Source organism: Pan paniscus, chromosome 5, assembly GCF_029289425.2.
Source record: "Pan paniscus chromosome 5, NHGRI_mPanPan1-v2.0_pri, whole genome shotgun sequence".
Classification (NCBI taxonomy): Eukaryota; Metazoa; Chordata; class Mammalia; order Primates; family Hominidae; genus Pan; species Pan paniscus.
This window is the reverse complement of record NC_073254.2, coordinates 78,629,127-78,656,188: the sequence shown is the minus strand read 5'-3', so window position 1 is coordinate 78,656,188 and position 27,062 is coordinate 78,629,127. Positions and strand designations below refer to the sequence as shown.

At 38.7% G+C, this 27,062-nt stretch overlaps 1 protein-coding gene across 1 annotated transcript in view; it reads left to right on the top strand.

Moving 5' to 3' along the window:
- LOC100974207 (eyes shut homolog) overlaps nucleotides 1–27,062 on the top strand; it is a 1,877,183-nt gene that overhangs the window by 1,800,983 nt on the left and 49,138 nt on the right. The window contains exons 36-38 of the mRNA XM_063605324.1: nucleotides 2,396–2,578; nucleotides 19,415–19,581; nucleotides 20,396–20,540. Of these exons, the coding sequence (XP_063461394.1) occupies nucleotides 2,396–2,578; nucleotides 19,415–19,581; nucleotides 20,396–20,540 (495 nt within the window). The remainder of the gene's footprint in view (nucleotides 1–2,395; nucleotides 2,579–19,414; nucleotides 19,582–20,395; nucleotides 20,541–27,062) is intronic.

Sequence of the window (27,062 nt, the reverse complement as noted above, 5' to 3'; positions counted from 1 at the left end):
TTTCATACTGAGCCCTTCCCACACAGGCCTAACCACAATTCAAATGCTCAACAGCTGCAGGTACCACTAGACTGAGAAATGCTGAGCATTTGACAGATCCATTCCTATGGGTCATGGTTATCATCAGTCTTCATTATTATTCTCAAACTTCAAAAGTACTTATTTTTGATAGTAAAAATTATATCATGAAATTGCACTGATAAGGTATTTCCATTAGCTGTTTAAATATCACACCATTGCCTTAATGAGTTACTCATAAATTGCCTTACATTTAGATTTCTGCATAAGCTTAATTCATTGTTAGATTTCTTGATATCAAAGTTCTTATTTTCATCCTTGACCAACGTTTGGTCCTCCAGCTCTCTGTCTAATCTATGATTCACACTTCATCAACAGAGTAATATTTCTAAAAAGCAACTTTGATCATTGCCCAACTACTTAAGGATAATAAAGAAAATATATAGTTCTTCATGATTTGACCACTGTCTATCTTGTTTCATTTCCTTCCACTCTCACTTTTATTCTTCATTCTAAAATTTGCAGACTTCATAAGTTCCCTGAGTATGACATGCTGTTTTGGTCTTCACACCCTAGAACATGCTGTTTCTTCTGCCTGAAAGTTCTTATACCAGGCCTCAACTTTCAGTCCAGTTCAGCTGAATAAATTTATTGACTTCACACTAATTCCTTGAGTGACTAGTGCTTTTTTATCTTTGTGTCACCAGCATCTAGCACAGGTTCTGACAGTAAAATACTATATATATGAGATACGTATTTGTCAATCTAGCCTAAATGTAACCTTTAGGTAGACTCAGTTGTAAATTATTAACAGGAAGAAATATTAAAAGCAAAAGATAGTCATTCCTTTTCTATTTTAGTATTAAATTTAACTGAATTCTATTTTCATAGTTTTTAATGCCAACATTGAATGATGGTCAGTATTTTTATTCTGTTTCAACTCCAGCACATTTCATTTCCCTCAATCACCCTCCCCATAGTACTACTGAAAGTGATATACCTGATGTGATATACCTGAGAGTGTTATTATCTCAGGGACACAAATTATAAAGTTTTCATTAGATTAAAAAATAAGTATAAGAAGCAATATGTCTCAAAAGTCCCTACTTCACATTCTGGTGAGTTTTGAGAAAATTACATTTAACCTATGCCACACATCCCAGGGAATAAACTGATAAGATTTTAATAAAATATCAAAACAAAGTATTCAGTTTATTCACACAAATATCTTAGTTTAATAGTCATATAAAACAAAGATATACAAGCCTTTGATAATAAGCATCATTTTTCCTAAATTATTTGCTGTATACACAATTATAAACAGACATAAGAAGCTCTTTTAAGTGTTATATACCAGAGTGAGGGTATTTCTTAAGGCTTGTAAAAATTCTAATTTTACAGCTTCCCTGGAGTTCCAACATCTCTTGAGAAGGAAACAACATAAGCTCTTATTTCCTCAACCGAGCTGTCCCCAACCAATAAAAATAGATCCTAGGAACATCCCTTAATCTGGTGACATCATCCATAAAAGACAGGAATGGGGTGTCAAAATCTCCTTTCTATTTTCTGTTGTCCTCTTTGAGTAAGGAGATTTAAAAAACCAGTGGAGACTTATGAAGTAAACAGTACAATGAAAGAGAAGAGTTCGATACAAGAAGCAACCCTCAGTTAAATTCTATTTTGTTCACACTGGCCCTTGAACTTCATCTAATTTTACCATTTCCTGTTTTTAATAAATCTCCCTACACTTTCACACCTATTGAATTCCATGTTTTTATTACTTAAGAAGCATCTCAGCAAAGAAATAATGAACATTTATTTTAGACAATTATTTTTACTTAAAGAAAAGCTCTGGTCACTCACCAATGATGATGGAAAACTGACCAATTTCCTTCCTATTTCTTGACTTTCCTAGCCCTGACCTGGGGCTTTGGCTCAGATAAAGGTGCAGGATTAGAAAAGCACAGTTTGTTCAAAGGTGTGAGCTCCTCTCTAAGTCATATCCAGGTTTTGGAGGCCAAATCATGTTTACGAGGCACCTGAGTAAATACTTTGTTTGGCTGCCAGTAATCTTTTCTATTTCTAAAATTAAGTTTCAAAATATAGGGGTTTGCTTTTTAAGTAAATTATCCATTATGTAGAAAGAGTATGCTAGTGAAAGGGTTATATAGAAGATCTCAAAACACTGCATTTCCTTTGTTCTGGTTTTGAAATTTCCTGTTGAGTCACTTAGTTGCTCAATGCTGAAGGGCACTAAAGTATAATTAATGTAATAGTAAACAGACTATCTGGCCAGATGCATCAGCAAAACGTAACCCTCACTTTACAAATACATGTACAGGTTTATTTTAACTGTTTGGTTTGGGTTTTTTCACAGCTATTAATATTACTCAGCCAAGGTTCAGTGGCACAGATGCCTTTGGATACACCTCATTCCTGGCTTATTCACGGATCTCAGACATCAGCTTCCATTATGAATTCCACCTGAAGTTTCAGCTGGCAAACAACCACTCAGCACTGCAAAATAACTTGATATTTTTTACTGGACAGAAAGGCCATGGTAAGATTAACTGAACCCTCTAGGACTTGCCTCGCTCCTTTAAGAATACTTTAGAGATTCCTCAGGGACACTGTAATTGGCTGTGGTAAAAAAAAGACATTTGCCTAGATGCAGCCTCCTCCTGTTTTCTGCCTTGAGCATGTTCCCTGTAGTCCAAAGTATTTAGCAGTTCCCTGATCCTTTCTGAAGCTCTACTTTGCATCAGGGCTACTGTATTAGTCAGTTTTCATGCTGCTGTAAAGAACTGCCAGAGACTGGGTAATTTACAAAGGGAAGAAGTTTAATTGACTCACTGTTCAGCATGGCTGGGGATGCCTCAGAAAACTTCAAGCATGGTGGAAGGGGAAGAGGAAGCAGAGTACTTTCTTCACAAGGCAGCAGGAAGACGTGCCTAGTAAAGGGGAGAATTGCTCCTTATAAAACCATCAGATCTCCTGAGAACTCACTCACTATCACGAGAACGCATGAGGAAAACCACCCCCATGATTTAATTACCTCCACCTTGTCTCTCCCTTGACACCTGGGGATTATGGGGATTACAATTCAAGATGAGGTTTGCGTGGGAACACAAAACCTAACCATATCAGCTACCTTTCATAATCAAAAGAAAAAATTCCTACAGGCAAACATGAGGACAGGGAAGGTGACCAAGTCACATGGGAAGTAAGTTTATGATTTGTCCTTTCCTCTGTTTCTTTCTGTTTCCATGTCTGAAGAGAGAAGGGAAATTCTCATTTTTCCATGTGTTATAAAATGGAAATGGTTGTTGCCCTCAAAGAAAACCATTCTAAATTAAAGGAGCAAGAAATTAAGAAAGTACTCAGCCTGTATCAAAGTACTCCAGTGCCCTGGAATTGGTGGGAAATCAACTTATAACTTAAATTTGTCTCTCTTAAGTAGAAACTAATTTTGCATGTGCTAAGTCAAGGAAAATTACCTATGTTTTACTTTTAAGTCTGCAATCAACAGTTAAGCAATTAATCACCTAACTTCTCTGAGTTCAGTGTTTTCATCTGTGAGATCAACATATTGTAACAGAAAAAGACCTTTCTCTCAGCTGTCAGTGGTTCTACTGTGCTAGGGTAAATAACATATTCTGTTTTTTTCAACTCAATCAGTGACTGTCTCTTAATACCAAACACTCTTTCCTGTATTAGCATATGTCTGAAAGGAGCCTACACCCCAAATGAAACGTGGTATTTCAGACTCCCACCATGTCTGCTAGGATGGGGTACTCTATCATATAAAGTACTATTCATTCTACCTCCAAAATTTGTTTGAATATCTTCCCCATCCCTATGCTGAAACCTCATGACCTCTTCCTGACTGGTCTCCCTACTGATTTCCTGCCTGCAATTAATTCTCCACATTGTAATAAGAGTTAGCCTCTTAAAAGGTTTATTAGATCATGTCTGAACCTTGTTTAAAACCCATCTGTGGCTTTTTACTGCACTTAGAATGCAATCCAAACCTCCTTATCATGTTCTCAAAGGGCCTTCAGGATCAGATCCCAGTCTGCATCTCTGAACACAACCAGGCCACTCTCACTATCTCTGTGCTCTTCTCCTACAGCTCTTCTTCCAGTGCCTTAACCACCAAGTGCTTTCCTGTCTCGGAAGTTTGGTGCATGCTTTTTCCTCAGCCTTGACAGGAAATAGCTATCATAGTGGTCAAGGGAGCAGGCTCTAGAGACTGGTGATGTAGACATGAATCAGTCTCCACCATGTGCAAATTATGTGTCAAGTTACTTAATGTCTTTGTGCCTCTATTTTCTAACCTATCAAATGAGTATAGTAACAGTGTATTTCCTTACAGCGTTGTGAGGAATAACGAACTTAATACATGGGAAGTTCTTAAAATATTGTTGGACTCTGCCAGGTGCGGTGGCTCACGCCTGTAATCCCAGCACTTTGGGAGGCCAAGGTGGGTGGATCACCTGAGGTCAGGAGTTTGAGAGCAGCCTGACCAACATGGAGAAACCCCGTCTCTACTAAAAATACAAAATTACCCAGGCATGGTGGTGCACACCTGTAATCCTAGCTACTTGGGAGGCTGAGGCAGGAGAATCGCTTGAATCCAGGAGGCGGAGGTTGCAGTGAGCCGAGATCACAGCGTTGCACTCCAGCCTGGGCAACAAGAGCAAAACTCTGTCTCAAGAAAAAGAAAAAGAAAAAAAATCACTGTACTCAATAAACACGGTAGTGTATCTTTTCTCAAAAGGGCCTTCTGTAGCCACCTTCACCAAAGTAAGTCTTGTCCCACCCCATCCAAGTTATTCTCTACCTCAGCTTCTTATTTACTTCCTTCATTGCCATTACTTTAATTTGGTATCCTTTTATTTATTTTTAATATAGTTGTTTCTTGTCTGTTTTCACTAACAGAATGGGAGCTTTACATAAAAAGAGATCAAGTCAGCCCTGTTCAACTTTATACACCCATGCTTAGCCCAGTGTCTGACCATAATCAGTATTTAATGAATGAATAAAATAACCACAATAAGAACAAATAATTGCATGAGATATAAGTCCACAACAGAGCTTCACAAGGATTCCTAAAGAGTGGTCATTCTTAGGGATTCTCAGTTCAAATGCTATGTCCTCTATTAGTATTTCCCCAGCGGTTCCCCTCCTCGCAACTCTTCCATCAATTGCCCTTTGTCTGAGCATGGACAGCCTCTTCTGCATTAGAATGTGGAGCCTTTGTTACAGGCTTTGGCTGGCTGCAAAGTTCTAAATTTCTCTTCTCACTTATAGAAATGGTGAGTTATCACTGTATCACCCACAAAGCCTCTCTCCAATGGTTTTAATAAATACATATGAAGGTGCCCACTCTAGCACAGGAAGGGAAATAAAGAATTCCTACTCCTAACCCTTTACTCTGCACACCACTTATCATATATTTATCAATTAAACCCTTCTCATTTGAAAAAAAAAAAAAGCCTGGCAAATGAAAACTTCAAATGAATATTGCAGACCCTAGGTCTGTCTTGTTTCAAAACAGATATTCTAAATCCTGATAGAGTCAAATAGGGAGAACCCAAGCAAAAGACAAACACCTGGACCATGATACTGAAATACTGCCACCAAAACCCTTTAGTACTCATCTACAAAATTCTCCTTCAAAATCTTTAACACACACATAAAAAATATAAAGCAATGTTTTAGCCACCTCATTTCTAAATTGTGAAATCTTACATGTGACGTTTTCTAGTCCTCTCTAGTATTTTGCTTTGTATGCAAAGGAATTAATGCTAATTCTACATTTGCATTTATAGGTTTATTGCATGGTTAAATAAAGGTTAGATAACAGATTGATAAACTGTGAAGTTCATTTTCTAAAAACTGAAAATGAGAGCTCTAAAACATACAGTTGCACATTGCACCACATGAGGGAGCAAGAAGACCAGCTGAAAAATACAAATCATACTAAAGAGCTTTTTCTTTAAATGGACACAATAATTGTACATATTTATGGGGTATAACATGATGTTTCAATATACAATATATTGAATCATGTATATTGAATATATACATATTGTGTAATGATTTAAGATAGAGTTTCTCCAAATAAGAGCTCTTCACACATATATTAAAATAACATGAATGTGCTTGTTAAAACTCTAGTTCCCAGGCCTTCTTGAATCAAAAATTAGAATAAAATAAAATAAAATTTTATCAAGAATCTTAGGTGCTTTTTATGCAACTAATATTTGTTTTTTTTTTTAATTTTACTTTAAGTTCTGGGATGCATGTGCAGAACGTGCAGGTTTGTTACATAGGTATACATGTGCCATGGTAGTTTGCTGCATCTATCAATCTGTCATCTAGGTTTTAAGCCCTGCATGCATTAGGTATTTGTCCTAATGCTCTCCCTCCTCTTCCCCTCCTTATGCAAGTAATATTTGAAGGCAACTACTGAAAACCTCCAAGAGCCAGCTAAATTAGACCACATTCAAGTATGGACTAAGGTATGTAATTATTGGCCATAATATCATATATAGGGATTATTCATCAATTTATATAGCATAAAGCTATGAATTAAAGAAGTGAGTCTTTTAAAACATATCATTATTATTAACCATACAATTTACAATTATCTATTCTATAGAAGAAATGACCCAAATCAATGTTATTATAGTAGTACATATACATTTAGATGTTATTGCTTAGTAATATTGATCTCTAACCTACATATTGGTTGTTACTATAAAAATCACCATACCATATGCTGCCTTTATCTTCCTCAGGTGAAGAGATGCACAAAGTCCCAGAGTTTATAAAATAACTTGAGTAAGCCAACCTCTAATTTCTGATATGTCCATAAAAAAGCAAGGGGACAACACTGATGATAGTCTTCTCTGAGTCTTTCAAAGCTGAACACTCATTTTGCAAATACTGCCACCAAATACTGCCACCACCATTGAACTCTCTGGAAATATCCTGTCAAACACTTCATCATGAAAATGTCCCTTTGACTTATGATTTTTACCTAACCTAAGCCTCTTCCTATGCTTCTGCAGTCATATTTGGTGTTTTCTTCATTAGCTTCTCTTCCTTTCCTGCCCTCCACTCTCTTGTAATGTACATCTTAGAGACTGGCTCTTCTAGAACCCACCCTATATATCCCACAGTAGTCCACAGATGAATACATGACTTCCCCTCCTGTATCCCTTCTGTTGGTAACTGTTATAAACATTCTGCTTCAGCCAGAAACCCAGGAATCATCTCAATTTTTCCCTTTCATTCATTTGGACAAATATTGGTTGGGCACCTAGATAAGGCCTTCTTTTAGGTGCTGGGGAAGCAGTTATTAACAAGACAGACGAGGTCCTGGTCTCTCTCCATTTCATCCCCCATGTTCTATGAAACACGAGGTCTGTCCATTTTACTTTCCAGTTACTTTTTGTTTTTTTCTCCTTCTTTCTATTCTCATTGCTCCTGGCTTCTCTGTCACACACTATTGCAATAGCAATAGCCTCGTTTCTAGTCTCTCTGCTCAGTCATGTCCTTCTTCCCCTCTATTCTCCTCTTTGTTACATGGGATGGTTCTAACATACAAGTCCAAACATTTCTTAGCTAATCAACATGTTTCATCATAGCATACCACCTAAGCTCCTCTGCATAATATACAAAGACACTTATCAAGCCCTTACCCATTTGCACAATCTCCTTTTGTTTCATTCCGCCCCGTACTTGGCAATATTAGCACATGTGTACATCCTGTGTCATGTGACTGTGTCCCCCACTTCTGTGCAGGCTGTTCCACCTTCCTGAGCCACCCATGCTTCACAGGCATGCCTCCAAAACACTGCCCTTTAAGTCTCAACTCAAAAGATCATTCTTCTTTGAGTCTTTAACTCTTCCAGAAATTTTTGTTTGTTTTTTGAGACGGAGTCTCGCTCTGTCACCCAGGCTGGAGTTCAGTGGCAGGATCTTGGCTTACTGCAACCTCCATCTGCCAGGTTCAAGTGATTCTCCTGCCTCAGCCTTCTGAGTAGCTGGGATTACAGGCACCCACCACCACGCCCAGCTAGGTTTTTTTGTATTTTTAATAGAGACGCGGTTTCATCATGTTGGTCAGGCTGGTCATGAACTCCTGACCTCAGGTGATCCACCCACCTCAGCCGCCCAAAGTGCTGGGATTACAGGCGTGAGCCACTCCGCGCCCAGCATTTTATATCAATAGTGTCTGTCACATATAAATACTCAACAGTTTTTTAAAGAATGAATATAAAAATGCATGGTCCCTGATGTGGTAAAACTTACAATCAATTTAGAAAAGCAAAACACAGGTACTTAAAGTTTTGTTAATTAACAACACTAAACCAGGAACCATGTCTGGCACACACAACCTCTATCACAATGTCTAATACGTATCTGGAATATAAATAGCACTGAATGCAAAGATGTACGTAAGTGATAGAAAACGTGGAAGTCAGAAAGTAGAAATCTCATCCAGTGAGAACCGTCAGAGAACAGAACACATCCTCCAATGTGTTTCTCATCCTTCCCTTTCTCTTTGAGCAATCCTCCACAATTAGTGCTACAGCAGCCCAGCTGATATTTGCTGTTCCATTCTCCCCCGCCCAGGCTCAGCTTCTCGACTCCAACAGTGCATAAACAACCAGTTCATGCTACCTGAGATCCATTGCTCTCGTTCAGTCCACCGTCAAGCTTCCTCTTGCCTGGAATTCCTGCCCTAGTCCTCTTTACCTCTCCCAGTACCTACTCATTCATGTAATGTTCTCTGACAAACTTGGATCTCTTATATTCTACCTACACAAAGCCTACATAGCACTTCTGGTTTTATCCCATAATTTGGTATCTAATTAAATACTGTTTTGTCATTTACAATCACTGCTTTGAATTATATGAAGGTAACATTTTCATAAATCAAAGCATTAGAATAGCAGCAATTTCATAATCTTAATCTTGTCCCTCAACAAGATTAATCATAAATTCTTTCCATTTCTTTTGGATTCCCAGCTGCATCATTCCTTTGCTGGATAGTTGGTGAAAAATCAATAATTACATGTTTATTTATTATTTCACTAACTGAAAGTCTCTCTGTGGACAGAGGCTATCCTAGTTAGCTAATAATGCTGTGTAGGCATTGATTGATTCGGATTGTAGTGAAGAAGTTAGGATCTGATCTAAATGAAGGGGGAGGGGAAACATGTAGCACTGTTTGAATCATTGAAATATAAGTTAAAATCTCAACTGTAGTTTGTATTAAAATTATATAATACAGTAATAAAAAAATTTTAGGAGCCGGGCACGGTGGCTTATGTCTGTAATCCCAGCACTTTGGGAGGCCAAGGCGGGTGGATCACCCGAGGTCAGGAGTTCAAGACCACCCTGGCCAACATGGTAAGACCCTGTCTCTACTAATAATACAAAAATTAGCTGGGTGTGGTGGCAGGCACCTGTAATCCCAGCTACTCAGGAGGCTGAGGCAGGAGAATCACTTGAACCCGGGAGGCGGAGGTTGTGGTAAGCTGAGATCGTGCCATTGCACTCCAGCTGGGTGACAAGAGTGAAACTGTCTCAAAAAAAAAAATATATATATATATATACATATATATATATACACATATACATATATATATATTTTAGAAGAAATATATTTGACTTCCTGGAAATTTGAGCTATGCACCTAAGCACTTTATGCACATAGCTGTCAGTCACCAGCATGTAGATCTTCTATGCTGTGGTAATTATGAAAGGTTGCCTCATATTTTCTGCCAAATAATTTCTTGTTTGCTTCAAGCCCTTAGTTATAAACTGTAACAGAAATAAGAGTGCATAAATATAGCTTGATTATTTTCCTGTGGAAAAAAAATGAAATGAATGTCACCCTACAGAACAGAAAAAGAAAATTGAAGCGGGGAGTGTCACAGAAGCAATCAGCTCAGCCTGTTCTTCAGAGAGCCCTGGTAGGGATCAGGCAAAAGGAAGATGCCTGATGAATGAGAGCAGGCTGTGGCCAATTCCCTAATGTAACACATAGTTCAATTGCACAGCACTGAGGTATTTTATAAACAAAACTGACAGTGTATGCCCATATTCAATTTTTTATAACAGAAAAATGCTCATTATTTTATTCTGTAATCACACCAGGAAGACTAGAAATCATGAGAATTTTCTTCCTGAGAACCTCAAATTATCAAATCTTGGTTTTCGTGGAATCAAATATCCTGTACTATAATGTCAAAATTGTCTGTTTTAAATTATTTGAGTCTTTTAAAATAGTTTAAAAAGAAGTTAAGCTATTCACTTTCCCGACTGACTGAGAAACACATAAAAATTGTCACATGTGACTAGTATTCAAACAGGGTTAGAAATGACAAAGATATACAGATACTTGCAAATCTTCCCCCATCTTTTTTTCAAATGTATTTCTGAAGAGGGAATATACACTTAAGGATGATTCAAAGTGGGTAACCTTGATTTCACAGGGGAACACTATACTTGCAGTAAGCCCATGTGGTTTCATCTTGTGGAAATTTAAGTTTACCCACAAACTGGTGCTTACATCCCTTATTTTCACAGTCTCATCTCTGACAGCAAGAGAGATACAGATTTGCCACTTTTTCTAGTCTCACCTCCTTTTGCTCAAGAGATATAAAAATGTGGGCCATATGTAGCCCCAAGAAATGCATTTTATCACATTTTCATATTCTCTGAGCATAGCACTGGATTTGTTGTTCCTATCAACCCTTCCACACTGTCTGTTCACTAGCACAGATGGAAGTCCGGACACCATATTAATTTGGCCACAAAAAGAGCCAGTCTACATTGCCTACATTTTAATGGTTTTAATCCCATGAGGTAGACACTATATTGTATCCATTGTGCTCAATGGCTAATGATGAAACATCATGGTCATGGCTGTACATGGTTCTAATGCTCTCAAAACCCTAGAATATCCATAACTGAATAGTCCCATCAACAGAACAGGAAGCCAAAAGTTTGCCACTATGAACAGGAGCTATACAGGTCTAAGATAAACAGAGACTATATGCTCTTTAAGAGTTAATCCAAAGTCTTTGTCATCTTAATTTTAGTTTAGCATCCCCTAAAGTAGAGACTGTAACTGAATATGGGATAAAAATGGCTCAAATCTCTAGAATCCTATACCACTCAATACATCTTGTTCTGGCAGTAAGGACTTTCACTCATTTGGGTCTTGTTTCTCACATATCGACCTAGATATATATTTTTTGTTTTACTTTAGTTTTGATTATAATTGCATAAACTTCTATAATTTTCCTAAGACCTTTCACACTTATCTAACTTTTCATTCATATCTAATTTCACTTTCTTCCTAAAAACTGAATATACCCTCTCATAGCCAGTTGAAAAGACAACTGAAACTCAATTAGGTTCATCTTGGTGTCTCTGTCGCAGAATCATTATTTTGTTATATTAAGAACATTTAATCAAAAGATCGTTTCTTTCTTTCAGAAATCAAAAGGCATTACAAGCCCTAGAACTATAATCAAATATGGCTGCAAAAATATCTTCACAAAACATTCCTCCAGATGGGAACTCCCACCAGTAATCAAGCGCCATTCTGTAAGCAATATTCATTTGGTGGGAGAACCACAGCACCATCGTTATGGCTCCTCTTACATTTTCTCTTTTAGCCTTGACAGGAAAGGAAGAAGGGAGAAGAAAAATTTACTTGTCACTTAGAATTTCTTAATTCATTTGGAAATATCTTTTAAAACACTTGAAGTTATTCCTAGAGACAATCCTATGAGGTGTTATCTTTACCAGTTTTTTCAAAAGAGTGAGATAACTGGAAGTGAGCAGCCAGAACTTAAATTAGCAAAATGTCCAAGATTACACGCTCATGTCCTTGTACTACTTGGGACTTTGCTGAACTCTGCAAAGTACATTATCATATTTAGAGGAATAAATTAAATTTAATAAATGATACTGTTTTACCATATTAGAATAATAGTTTGAAGAAATAACAAATTACAACTATTATTCCTTTACTATTAAGTCTTTCCTTCTAAATGAAATACTTTAGGAAATTTAATCTATTGGAATTAAAAGACTGTTGGATCATCTGAATGAGGATTACCCTGTTTCTATGATGTTAAAAGTCACAATATTAACCTTTGCATTAACTGGAATATGCTGAAATACACATGGATCTCACAGCACTGTCTATATAAATGTTTTACAGTCCCAATATGCCCCTTCAGAACAATCCGAGGAACAGCTTCTAAACCATTGTGAACCCTTATGTAAAGAACTTGAGAGTGAGCTTCTGCCACTTCCAGACAAGTAGTTCTAATTTCTGGGGTATGCCCTAAGCACATCAAGTGAGAACACAAGCATGTACCACTTCATAACTTACAACACACAATGATTAGTGAGAATCAGTAGGAGAAACAGCAGGACGGGTGTGACTCGAAAGTCTCTCCAAAGCACAGACTTGAATTACATCTTTAATAAATGAGTTTTATGCTTCCTTTGAGGGTTTCATTAATGAATCCATGGCTTGAACCACTAGCTACTCTTGTCCAGGCCATCCTTCAAGGTGGAACTAATTAGACCACTTCTAATTACAGTTACTTCATGGGCATGTTTTTTTTCTCATGAGAATTTCATAATGATTACCATAAGGCACTCAGGGTTGCTGCACAGTTCTGACAATTTTCTCTCCTTGTTATGTTTCTCTCTTTTTCCTTCAGGTCAAGCTGACTTGCACAGTTTCTCCTGGGCTTACTCTCTGAAACCTTTGATTCTTTTCCTCCTTCCTATATAATAGATTTCCCCTTCTTGTTCATACATGCGAATTAAATCAGAGGCTGTGCTGACAAGGTTCAGCCAGGTTGGAGAACTACCAGTATAAATAGTAAAACCTTTAGGTTTAAAATCAAACCACCTACGGAAAAATCCTGCAAGCAGACCTAAGTAATTTAGGGAAAAAATACCATAAGCTTAACTATAATTATATGCTTGTGACAAAAACATTTTTTCATATTTGCTCCCAAGGTTGTATATATTTAAGATCTGTTACTATCACTACCACCCATACCTTCTGCATCAAACTTTTAAAACCCATCTGAGACTGCTTAGAATGTCCTGACACTCTTGTCTCAACTACTTTGCTCTTTTCTTTCAGAATATTCATAGCAGCATCCTTTACCTTGTTTCCATGTTTTATCATCATTCCCATCCCTAACAATGCCACCATCCACTTCTTCACCTAGACTAAGTCCTTGCTTCCATTAATAAATCACTATTCTTGGTGCATTATGAGGCCAGATGGTATTCTGACCACAGCATCTCATCTTGTTGCCCCATGAGATTTGCTCTAACCAGTCTTATGAGTTGCTGTTATAATGCTAAGCATGGCTTGCCACAACATACTCACTTTGAAACTCACTGCTTAATGGTGCTGATGGAGTTGTTATGACTTTTCTTTCTAGCCAAAGAGAGATCTAGTTTTTTTTCCTGTGCATTCTAAAAGGATTTTTATTCACTTCCCAGATCTTGATATGCTTAACTACTATTCATGTAGAGTCACTTCCTATTGTTTCCTTCCTCCTCTTTTTACTACTTGCACAACATAATCTCTCTAAATCCTTTCTTCTTAGCACCAGCTCTGAAGCAATATCCAACAAGTATCTCTTGCCTTGTCTAAAAATCTTCCTAGGGCTGATTTCATTAAGATTCACTGTGGGTTTGTGTTCTGCATACCAAATGAGCTTGGTTCCAATTCTTTTCATGAAAAAACTCTCACCATGTCAATTGCTAAACATTTCTACATGGCAATACAAGTGTGGATTATCACCTGTTGCTTTGTGACTTGACAAATATAAAAATATAAATTGCTCATATATTTCCCAAAGCTACTCATAGAACAATGTTTTATAGAAAGCTGAATTTGAGAATGAAATAATTCTATAGCATTGGTGGTTGTTTGAATATGCCATTGCTTATGTTATTATGGGCTGTTAAGCCAAGAACGTCCCATTACAAGAAATTCCAGGAAAGTGACATAAGACATAAATAGATGTTTAAAAATGATGCCTTCAAGTCATTTCATTTCACCTCCATGTTTGATCCTCCAAAATTTTTTAGTTGGATCAAAGTAATGCACTGAAGCAATTTGGGCTATAGCAAAAACAAACAAACAAAAAAACAAGAAAGAAAAATTGCACTACTCCTGTTCCCGACCCAAGAGGCTAACTAGGAGCCAGGAATGCCTGCTTCCCAGACTTTATAAAATGGGGGAATGAAATAAGGTACACAAAGTTATGGTCAAGCCAGAGTTACTGAGAAGAGGAAAGAAATATGCATTTATTGAGTACCTAATGTGCTAGGTTGGCAGTGGGCTAATGCTTACACATTAAATCTCACTTAATCCTTAGAATAATCTGAAGAGATATTATTATCCCTTCTTATTTCCCAGACAGAAGCATTTGGGAAGGGGGTGCTGAAGGTGGGAGAGAGGGGCACAACCACAGTCAGACTTGTTTCTCCTTCTCTGCTGCATGGACAGTGTTTAAGAGCACAGGCTCTGGAACCAGGCTGTCTTCAGACTCAGACTCCACCACCTAGCAGCCACATCGCTTTCAGACATCCATCTGTGCATCAGCATCACCCCACACATACTGCCCTGACAGGTTTCAGGTCTCATCTACATACAAAGGCTCTAAGCGGCCTCAAATGTTCAGGAAGGTCTCATTTTCATTTTGTTCTTTCCTGATTTGTTTTATGATGACACCCAGGAGAGACAGCTACATAATTTGTGGGACCCATTGCAGAATAAAAAGGCAAACTCCCTTGTTCAAAAAGCAGGGAGAAATGCCGTTAAAGATACTAAAATATAAAGCATTTTTCTTTCTTCACTGATCTCTCAACATTATAATGACTTAGAATGAGTAAGAATAAGCTTAGAATGACTAAGCTTAACTTAGAAAGTCACCATAATGTCTTTTATTTGCATTTATGTCATTCTAAGTTAAAAAATTAAAATATTAAAATTTACCATTCATTTTTATATTGTGCAACGCCACTTTAAAATGCAAATAGAAAAGTATTTAATGCACATGCAAAATCACCAAAATTACACAATTGATCTTTCAAAGCTTGTGCATGCATATGTACTTCCTTCTTAACAGAACACCAGAAACACTACACAAATTTAAGTTAACTGTCTTTATTTCAGTTCTTGATATACACACATTCTATCAACACTCTCGACCTTTGGCTACTGATGAGTAAGGTAGGAGTGAGAGGAAAAGGAATTGTGGACTTCCCTTTCTTTCTGTTTTCTTCTCTATCATCATTTTCAGTGTAAATAATTAGCTAATACAGAAAAGTAGTAGGAGTAATGATGAAATAATAGGGTTCCTTGATGATTCATGTTTCTTAGACCACCACTCCCTTCTTCCTGCATTTGAAGTAAGTTCTGGCCCAAATGGAGCATGGCCTCTTGGGGCTGTCAGATCCCCCACTTAGTCATTAAACATAATATATTTACCTTGTACTCATTTTGCGTTATCACTGAACTCCCAGTACTGTGGGAACTTTGTTCTTGTGGGATATCACAAGCCTTACATGTGAAAGAGCAAACATGCATATTGTATTTATGGGTCTCCTCTGTTACCACTCATGTTTGTTGCTTCATGGACTTCACTTTCAAAACACAGTTCAAAGATAAAAGTATTAAGAATTTCAAGACAGTGACACAGAGCATTAAACCAAGCAACGGGGCCCTTTGGAACTTAAAGCCCCATGCAACTGCACAAGTTTCATGCCTTGGCCCTCTTACAGTTACTAATACCAATCAGGCCTTATTACGAAAAAAAAAACAGTTGGGGATTCTGTTAAAAAATATTTCTAGGATCTAGCTTCAAAGATTCTCATGCAAGTGGTATAAGACAGGTTCTAGAAAGTGTATTTTTGGGTTTTTTTATATATATATTTTTATTATACTTAAAGTTCTAGGGTACATGTGCACAATGTGCAGGTTTGTTACATATGTATACATGTGCAATGTTGGTGTACTGCACCCATTAACTCGTCATTTACATTAGGTATTTTTGAACCATTCCCTAAATGATTGTAAAGGACTTCTAGGTTTGGAAACACTCTAGAGCAATTCCAAGTCACTTTCTAGGTACCGGCTGTGACAGTAAACTGCTTTTCTTCCTCTTATCTACTCCATCATTTACTACCAGAGTTGATACTCAGGGAAGATCTAGAGTTGAAGGAGTAGCAGAGGAAAGGAAAGCAACCTGATGGACTCATGGCATGGGAATAGTATGCTATCATCTGCTTGATGGGTGATTGGTTCCCTGGCTCTCCTTATCCCCTCCTCTTGGTGCATCCCCAGTCCTTTGCCCTGGGACAGGTCTGTAGGCAGGAGCACCTATAAACTAAACTCAGCCTTTTCCCCCAGACTGTTCCTTTCCTAGGGTCCTAACTCCATGACTGACCCTGCCACTGCACCTGGTTCTTTAAGCCAGATTCTGCAGAACCACCTTCTCTCTCTTCCTCAACTCTTCCTCAGCTCTTCACCCAAATTGATCTGTCCTTTCAAATTTTCCGTCCAAATCACAAGCAAATTTCCTCCCATGTTTCTGACCCCTCTGTCACTACCTTAATTTATTTAGGTGTTTAATGTATTTCAGTATCATTTCCTCTTCTGAATCACTTGAATGACTTTCCAATGAGCCTCCTTATGTACCTCTATATTCTATCCTCAACATTACTAGAAGATTCTTCTAACATCCAGATCTAATACACTTCTCTTATTCAAAATCCTTTCATGATTCCTAAGAGTCTCTGGTAAAATACTTACATCATTCATTGCAGCATATTAGACCCTTAAAGATATAGCCCTTTCTCCCTTTTCAGTTTCCTTTCCTGCCACAGGCACTAAATGCCAGTCAAGCCCACGTCCCAGCAGTTTTTCTTCTTCTTCTTTTTTTTTTTTTTTTTTTGAGAGGGAGTCTCGCTCTGTTGCCCAGGCTGGAGTGCAGTGGTACGATCTCGGCTCACTGCAAGCTCTGCCTCCCAGGTTCCCGCCATTCTCCTGCCTCAGCCTCCTGAATAGCTGGAACTACAGGCATGCGCCACCACGCCCGGCTAATTTTGTTTTTGTATTTTTAGTAGAGATGGGGTTTCACCGTGTTAGCCAGGATGGCCAGGATGGTCTCGATCTCCTGACCTCATGATCTGCCCGCCTCGGTCTCCCAAAGTGCTGGGATTACAGGCGTGAGCCACCGTGCCCGGCCCCAGCAGTTCTTAAACATACCCTGTTCTTCTCTTCTCCTTCTGGGTTGCTGCAAAGTTCTCCCTTCTGATTTAAACAGCACTCTTCACTGTATCCTCTTTTTTCATCTAACAAGCTCTTGCTTGTCATTTTCTGGGTGAGCTCAGAAACTGACTCAAAAACCACCTTTTTGCTTTCCTAACCCTCTTCCTCACCATGTCTTAATGGCTGCCCCCATTTGTTTCTATTCTGCTCTTCATGGAACTTGAAACAAACCTCCTATCTCCTCCTGACCAGGCTGTCAAGGACCTAAGGATAATAATGATGCTCCTGGCATGAAATGGGTTCTCCATAACTGGAGGAAGGAGAGCACAAGACAGAAAGGAAAGGATACTGCTGAAATGAATATGCCCTCCCACTACCTTACAGCTCGGCTGGCACAATACTGGCTCCACTCCCATAACCTGGACAATTTGAAAGACAATTCAGATCCCCTCCAGAATCTCTCAGAAAAATTCCCATTCACAACCCACAGAAAAATCTCATGTTTCCTACTCCACCCCTCCCAATTTCTTCTATATCCCAACAGCTGCCTGAAAGACTATCTCCAATCTCTAGTATTGTTTTTCTCCTTTCTGCCTTTCTAACTGCCTTCCTGAATCTATGTTTTCTCTTGAAACATTGAACTTTCCGTTTTAAATATACAACCCAGCTAACCTGATGCAGCATTGCAGGTGGGAAGAAATCACCAGAATGTGAGGAAGTGAAAAAGAGACTTGCCATAAGTTCCCAATGTACTCGGTCTATGGTAGGTCACTTAATACAGTTGCTCTTAACCATGACTGTATATATTAGACTCACCTAGAGAGCTTTCAAAAGTAACCCTGCTCAGGGCCCATGGCAGACCCTTTAGAAAAGCAGAGGCAGCGTTCAAGTATCTCTAAATAATATTTCTGTCTTCCACTTTCCAGTGCCTCAGGAAGCCCACCTCTCCACCCTATCTGGAAACCTACCTCCCTGTAGATCTTTCTCTCCTTTACCCTGATCAAAGCAATACTAGAAGCCCAGTCAACAGACAAAGCATCATTCCTATAAATGCAGAAGGAGGAGGCTGTGCATACTCATAATAAATTTTTTCTATGTCAAGGACTCAATTCAGCTTTTTCTCCCATGCTTAAACCTCTTACTTCTAGGGGGTTCTTACGTTCTTCCTCTAAGCAGAAGTCTTTGCCTCAGTTTCCTGACTGCTAGCCTCAGTATTGAATTCTTCTTTTGCCCCACCCACTAACACACCTTTGAGAAGCTGGGTGACGTATTTGGGTCTCTGCTTCCTGTGAACAGATCTCTTGCTATATACTGATGGATCATCCCGGAACTTCTTAATCCCGCCAAGGATACTGCTAGCACCTTCCCCTAGTGATTAATGCTGGGTCACTCCCAACCACTTCCTTTGTCCCATGGGTCTTTAAGAACTGTCTCCTGAGTGTTCTGGGTCCTGGAACTCACTGTACTGCATGGATGGCTCTGAACTAATGGAAGGAGAGAGAGAAGAGGGAACACAGAAACAATCCACCTTTAAATGGTCATGGGGCATGGTTAAGAGCTTTTGTAATAGAATAATGATAACATATTCTGAGCAATCATAGGAATAAATTGGTCTTTATACTATTCTCAAATCATAGAAAGAACTTCAAAGCTGATGCTAGGTCATCTCAGCCTTTTGAATCTCGTTAGCTACCGGAGCAATTCTACTCCATTGTGAAGTTCTCCTTATTGTAAAGTGCACACTGAATTTCACTCCAACAAAAGGAGATTTTAATCCCATTCAACTTTTTAGTTGATCATTGATCATTCCCCAGGTTGACCAGAACCCTCATGGCTTCAAAGACATAAACTCTTGGTGCTCTGTTTCTGGGGCTGGGAATAACAACAGCCAGTTGCACATATACCTAAATGCTGACAAGAGACTAAATGTGTATTATAACTTACCATACTGATCTGTAATTCAGAACCAGTCAGTAAAATAAAGCTGACGGAACTCCTGAATTTCCTCTCAGTGAGCATTCCCCATGTGTCTTCTCACTCCAGGGTTGAATGGCGATGACTTCCTGGCTGTGGGCCTGCTCAATGGCAGTGTGGTTTATAGTTATAACCTGGGGTCTGGCATAGCAAGCATCAGGAGCGAGCCCCTCAATCTGAGCCTTGGAGTCCACACTGTTCATCTGGGGAAGTTCTTCCAAGAGGGCTGGCTGAAGGTAAAGAGTCATTCCTTCGTCACTTCCACAAACTGAGAGCACTAGTATATTGTCAGATCTGTGCTAAGATACAGAGGTGAATAGCCCATGATGCCTACATCCACGAAGTTCACAGACTATTGTACCAACTACGGGAATAGAAAGATGATTACAATTAAGTGGTGTGAGAACAAATAAGAGGGATTACTAACACAGGTAAGGGTGAGAGAGAGGATTCAGAAAGTGCTTCCCAGAGAAGGTGATGCTTGAGTGTAACTTCAAATAGGAGTTAAGAAAGAGAACAATGGCCAGTATTAGCTTAAGGAATGCAAGTAGTTCAGCATGGTTTTCAGGTCGGGGGATGGGGGAGCAAGAGAAGTGGTTAGAGACAGATAAGGTCTATATTATCAAAGGGCTTAGATGTGCTAAGAAGTTTATATTTTTATCTAAAGAACTATGAAGAGCTACTTAAAACAGGAAGGTGGGTACCATGTTGATTTCTAATTTTTGATAAATGACTCTGGTGGTTCTATGGAGAATTGATAGCAGAGGAGGAAGGCTAAATGGAGGGGAATCAGCAGGATGCCAGCACCTAATCTTTGAAGAACTTTGATTTTGATTGAAATGTAAAACCATGACTGCTATATTAATATATCCCTGGTAACAGACACCAGCAGAGAAGCAGAGAATTGAGTGGTATCGTGTTATTTCTTCAAAATTCAGGTCTTTGTAAATTTTTCATGCCAAGTTAATGGGAAATAACAAAAGAGTATCTTAACATTTCACCCTGGGGAATTAATTCCTTTTTTAATAGGTTTTTTTTTCCCTTTCGAAGGTAGATGATCATAAAAATAAATCCATTATCGCCCCAGGAAGACTGGTTGGTCTCAATGTCTTCAGTCAGTTTTATGTAGGTGGCTACAGTGAATACACTCCAGATCTCTTACCAAATGGAGCAGACTTTAAAAATGGTTTTCAAGGTAAGGCATGGACATTTTTTATATTATACCTACTTATTTCAAATGTTGAGGGAAAAAATATTTTAAAAAGTATACTTCTATTTCCCAAACCAGCTATATGGATTGCTTTCAGACTTGAACAAAGTTTGATTTTAATCAGAAACATTCATTTACTATTTTTTTTTTAGATGGAGTTTCACTCTTGTTGCCCAGGCTGGAGTGCAATGATGCACTCTGGGCTCACCACAACCTCCACCTCCTGGGTTCAAGTGATTCTCCTGCCTCAGCCTCCCTAGTAGCTGGGATTACAGGCATGCACAACCACGCTCAGCTAATTTTGCATTTTTAGGAGATGAGGTTTCTCCATGTTGGTCAGGCTGGTCTCAAACTCCCGACCTCAGGTGATCCGCCCGCCTTGGCCTCCCAAAGTGCTGGGATTACAGGCCATGCCCAGCCTCATTTACTATTTATTGACCACTTACTACATATGTACTAGATGTTTAGGATGTTTTAATGAACAAATCAAAGATTTCTGCACTTATAAATAGTTGGAGAGATAAACACTAAATGTAATTAGTTAATTATATAGTCGTATAATGTGATAAGTTCAATGGGAAAAGGGAAATGGAGAGCATGATTTAAAGGAATCAGGATTATGGGTAATTGTTTATACAGGGTGCTTTTTAAAATAGGCTGAGCAGGGTAGACTTCAAAGAGTCACAGTAAAAATTGAAAGTCCATCTAACTTTGGAGTTCAAAAGGCAAGAGACAGACTGCAGTCAACCCATCCATACCACCAAGGGGTAGCCCACAGAGGCCAGAGCAAGCCAAGAGGATTAAGGACAACATTGTGCTTGGGTGAGCAATCTTATTGCCACAGTCTGTCTTCCTGTGTTCAAGTAGTTCTGTGTTCAAATGAGATCAGCACACACAGAGCTGGCCCTTTCTCTTACAGAAACATTAAGATTGCACACTCCTGGAAGTACGTCAACAGCCACAGTCCTTAGTGAGTATGGGAATCTTGGGCAAGTCTTCTTGGGAATTGCCACTTATGCCACAGTCTTATAGAAAATTCAGGACCTTGAGATCCCCTAATTTTATCATTCATCTCTTGGATCCTCTCTTAATGTCTGCCTTCCCTCCACTCTAAACTAGCATTTCCTATTTATTATAAATCATGGCGTATTGTTACCAACTTACCAGGACAACCAAATTGCAACTGTACCATAAATCCATGGTTCCCAAAGCTGATCTCTACTGGTTCTGAAGAATAATATAGGATAACTTCTTAAAAACACAGATTTCTGAACCCTACCCAAGAACTATTGAATTGAAATCTTTACAGTGGGATCTAAAAATTTGCATTTTAACAAGCCTCCCAGATTTGGAAGCCACCATATATTTTTTAAATTATCTCTTTTTTTTTTTAACTTTAAGTTCTAGGATACAAGTGCAGAATGTGCAGGTTTGTTACATAGTATACATGTGTCATGGTGGTTTGCTACACTCATCAACCCATCATCTAGGTTTTAAGCCCTGCATGCATTAGGTATTTGTCCTAAGGCTCTCCCTCCCCTTGCCCCCCACCCCTTGACAGGCCCCGGTATGTGATGTTCCCCTCCCTGTGTCCGTGCATTCTCATTGTTCAACTCCCATTTATGAGTGAGAACATGAGGTGTTTCATTTTCTGTTCCTGGGTTAATTTGCTGAGAATGATGTGGAAGCCACCACATTAATTAATCATAACGAAGCAAAGCAAATGGAATTTTCTGAAAGAATTTAATAGTTGGAGTAAGGATATCACATTTGTCCTTAGAATTACAATTATGCAATAAAATATTATCTGATCTAGGCTTTTACATTTTTATAAACTCTTTATTTTTATTTTACTTTACCTTTTTTTTTTTTTTTTTTTTTTGAGTCTCACTGTGTCGTCAAGGCTGGAGTACAGTGGTGCCATCTCAGCTCACTGCAACCTTCATCTCCAAGGCTCAATCAATCCTCCCACCTTAGCCTCTCATGTAGCTGAGCCACTAAACCCAGCTAACATATCCTTACAAAGCTGATTTATATTGTAGTAGAGTTATAAAATAAAGACATGCTTTAAATTGTAATAACAATTCATTTGGTGAAGATAGCTTTTTGGTAGATCCTAGTCCCAGGGTAATTGGTCAAAGGTCTGTTCTTATAGTGTTCTCAGTCACTCAACCAGGTCTGGCCTACTCTCCATGAACTTGAGAACTGCATCATCACACCCAGTTAATTTTTGTATTTTTATTAGAGACAGGGATTTTCCAGGTTGCCCAGGATGGTCTTGAAATCCTGGGCTCAAGCCATCCGCCTGCCTCGGCCTCCCAAAGTGCTGGGATTGCAGGCTTGAGCCACCGTGCCCAGCCGATTCCTATAAACTCTTGATAAATAACTCTAATCCAAAGTTCGTGATCTAAAATATAAATCCTTACTGCTAATAAAGCACATTTGTTTTTGTTCTAAAAAATGGCTTATAATGAACCATTATTTTTTCTATGACCTTTAATGCTCATAAAGGTATTGAGACTAACCACCTTAAATAATCTACATCTGCCAAATACGCTGTGCCTTACTGTTTTTATCTGCCCTGATAAGATCAGTTCTCCTCTCCTCTGCTTTCCAAAGTTGCATCTGCTACAAAGCTGCAGAGTTCTCAGAATGAGGCTCATGAATGGTGGTCTCAGACTGGGCACGGAATGAAGGAAGGAAGACAAGAAGATATGGAAGAAGGGAAAGAAGGAATGAGGGGAAGAAACAAGTAAAACTGGTTAGGCCACAAGTGAAAATAAGCTGGGTCCTTTCACTAGAAGTTCTGTTGCCTGTAGATAATCTTGCTGAGCTGTTAATTGTGCTAAAGGCAGCTATAGAAGCAGAATAACTGAAGTGAAACATCTCATCTTCACCACAAATGTCTTTTCTGAATATACTTCTTTACTTATTTCTTTTACTATTGCTACCAGTCCCTCCAATACTTGTTCGAATCCTTTGTACAGTGGTTCTCAAAATGTGGTCCCTGGATCAGCAATATCAGCATCACTGGGAAGTTTGTTAGAGATGCAAATTGTAATTGAACCAGAAACTCAGGGAATGGGGCCCAGTAATATGTATTTTAATGAGCTCTTCAGGTGATTCTGATGCAACTGAAGTTAGAACGACAGGCTTACTGTCATCTTTGACTACTCACCCTTCCCTGATTAACTGACACATCATAACACTATTGCCATGCTAATGAATTATACCATTTTCCTGCTCTAGAATGCAACAGACACCCTGTCAACTCTAGAATAATAACTGAATTTTTTACATGGTGATATGTTTTGGATTTGTGTTCCTGCCCAAATGTCATGTCAAATTGTGATCTCCAGTGCTGGAGGAGGGGCCAAGTGGGAGGTGTTTGGATCATGGGGGTAGATTTCCCCCTTGCTGTTCTTGTGATAGTGAGTTCTCATGAGATCTGGTTGTTTAATAGTGTGTATCACCCCCCTTTCACTCTTTTCCTCCTGCTCCAGCCATGTAAGACATACCTCCTTCCTCTTCACCTTCCATCATGACTGTAAGTTTCCTGAGACCTCCCCAGCCATGGTTCCTGCATGGCCTGTGAAACCATGAGCCAATTAAATCTCTTTTCTTTATAAATTACCCAGTTTCAGGTAGTAAGTTACAGCAATGTGAGAATGGACTAACACCCCTGACATTCCAAAACCCATGTATTTTTTCTATACTTATCTTGCTTCCACTGATTTTTTAATTCAATAAAATCTATCTGTATTAGTCAGGCATCTCCAGAGAAACAGAACCAATCAGGTGTGCACAGAGAGAGAGAGAGAGATTTTTAATAAGGAATTGGATCACATGATTATGGAAGCTGAGAAGTCCCAAAATCCACAGTCAGCAACCTGGAGACCCAGGATAATTGATGTGTAGCTCCAGCCTGAGTCTGAAACCCTAAGAACAAGGAGAGCAAGTGGTGTGAGTTCCAGTCTGAAAGCCATCAGGCTCAAGACTCAAGAAGAGCCAATGTTTCAGTCCAAGTACGAAGGCTGGAAAAGACCAATGTCCCAGCTCAAGCAATCAGGCAGGAAGAATTCCCTCTTTTTTGTTCCATTTAGGTCTTCAGTGATTGAATGAGGCCCACCCACATTAGGGAGGGCAATCTGCTTTACCCAGTTTATCAATTCAAGTGTTAATCTCATCCTAACACACACACACAATATTTGACCAAGTATCTGGGCACCCCATGGCCAAGTCAGGTTGGCACAGAAAATCAACTATCACTATATCTAGCCACACTGCCTCTCTGTATGTCTTATTTTCCCTGCCTCAGGGCCCGTGCTTAAATCAGCATTCTCCACCTCTTCAAATTCCATTTGCCTGGAAAGCAAGCTCAAATCACACCTCCTCAATGAGAGCCCACTCTCTGAGCTCACTCATTGAGAGTGAGCTCTTTCTGAAGTCTTTGGAGTACCAAGTCTTTTCCCACTTAGCATTTCATACCTAATATAATTATATACCTAGAGAATGTATGTCTTAATTTAGAATTTAGTAAGCTTCTGGAGAATAGGATTTTTAGTTTTTACTGATAACAGATCTCCACAGCACCTGGAATGGTGCTTTCACATAATACATGCTTGTGACATGTTGTTACCACCAGATCTTTCCCAGACTCTCTTACAGCTATGCATGACCATGTGCCTCAGTTCTGGCCAGTGAGATGTCAGCAGGTGTAATAGTTGCTACTTCCAGGCCTTGCCTATGAAAATCTTCTGCACAGTCCTGTACTCTGTTTGCCAACTCACCTGGATGCCAACCCTAACCACCCTTTGGACTTTACATGAACAGGAAATAAGCTTCTAGTGTTACAGCAACTACTGCTCATTGATATGGAGGTTATTAAATATTTACTACTCTGAATAGAGTGGACATGAGATAGATTCAGATTCATTAACAACCCTGTAAATGAGAGTTATTCTCATCTAAAAATAGCCAACACGGTCAGTACTTTCGGTTTCTTGTGAGTTCAATTTTTTTCTCTCTCCTTTTTTTAATCATATGAGATTCTTCAAAGAAGAGCCCATATGGGAAAATGTAATCAGTTTACTGCAATAATTTAGAAACCCAGGATTAAAAAAAAAAAAAAAAGCTATTCTGCAGTTTTAAAAAAAAAGCTATTACTTATTTGGTACCTAGTCAGTCAAATTTTCAATATACACATGGCTCATGGCTCCATAGCACATACAGGATATATATATATTATGTACTGAATGTCTGTTTCATGGTACTACACGAAGCAGATTATGTTTTATCTACTATATTAATAATAATATAATATATATTCCACAAATGTCTTCCACTTTAATCACTCCAATTGCTTTAAAAACATGATATGTTGACTGACATGAGGCATTGCTCTGTAAAATAAATGCATTTTGCTATTTGTATTGGCTAAATGTTTCTCTAAGTATAGCATTGCCACATTTTTAGCCAAAAACATATTTAAGTAGTTCCTTATAACAAAAGCACTTTATTTATCCATATAAAAAAGAAATGGTTTAAAATGAACACTTCCAGACATTAAGTTATAGTCATTTAACAAAGTATTCTGGTGTATGATTATAAAAAAATGTTAAAGTCCAGTAATAGCATCCCATAATTTTTGCTAAGAAGAAATCTGCAATTTTATGAAGTAGAAGTAGAAGATATCTGAGACAGTGTGATAGAGGGTGGAATGGTGGTGTGGAACACAGGACCTACTAATTTATAGGCATTGCACAGATAGTTTATTTATATTATTTATTCCTCCTAACTCATGAAATAGCTACTTTTGTCCTCATTTTAAAGGTAAAAAGATTAGCTTCAGTTAGACTTTGCATCATGTAGCCATTATGTGGCACAGATCATATTTGAACTCAGACTTACTTGACTCTGTCATCTACTTACACTTTTGCTTTCTGCACAGTGCATTTCACTCTGTAAAAGGCATGGGAAACCCTGCTTTGTTAATTGAGCTAGTTGGTTATTCATTTGTAAAGCAGCTAGCATTCAATCATTTCTTCAGTCAGCACAATATTTTGGTGATGGCGTGTGTGTGTGTGTAATAGTAAATGGCAGTACTTGGAGGAAGAACAAAGATTCAGACTGAGGAAAAACAATCACTGCTCTATCATAAGGAGAAAATATTGATGCATGTTGAGAATGGTGCTTGTCAGTAAAAATGCCAGTGAAAACTAAGTTGGAAAGTACATTCTCTACCTTCCATAACTGAACTCATTTTTTTTCACCATGAGAAATTACTTCATGCTTTTAGTTTTTGAAAACATTTTAAGAGATCATTCCAAGATGGCTGAATAGGAACAGTGCCAGTCTACAGCTCCCAGTGTGAGCGACGCAGAAGATGGGTGATTTCTGCATTTTCAACTGAGAAACTGGGTTCATCTCACTGGGACTTGTTGGACAGTGGGTGCAGCCCATGGAGTGTGAGCTGAAGCAGGGTGGGGCATCGCCTTACCAGGGAAA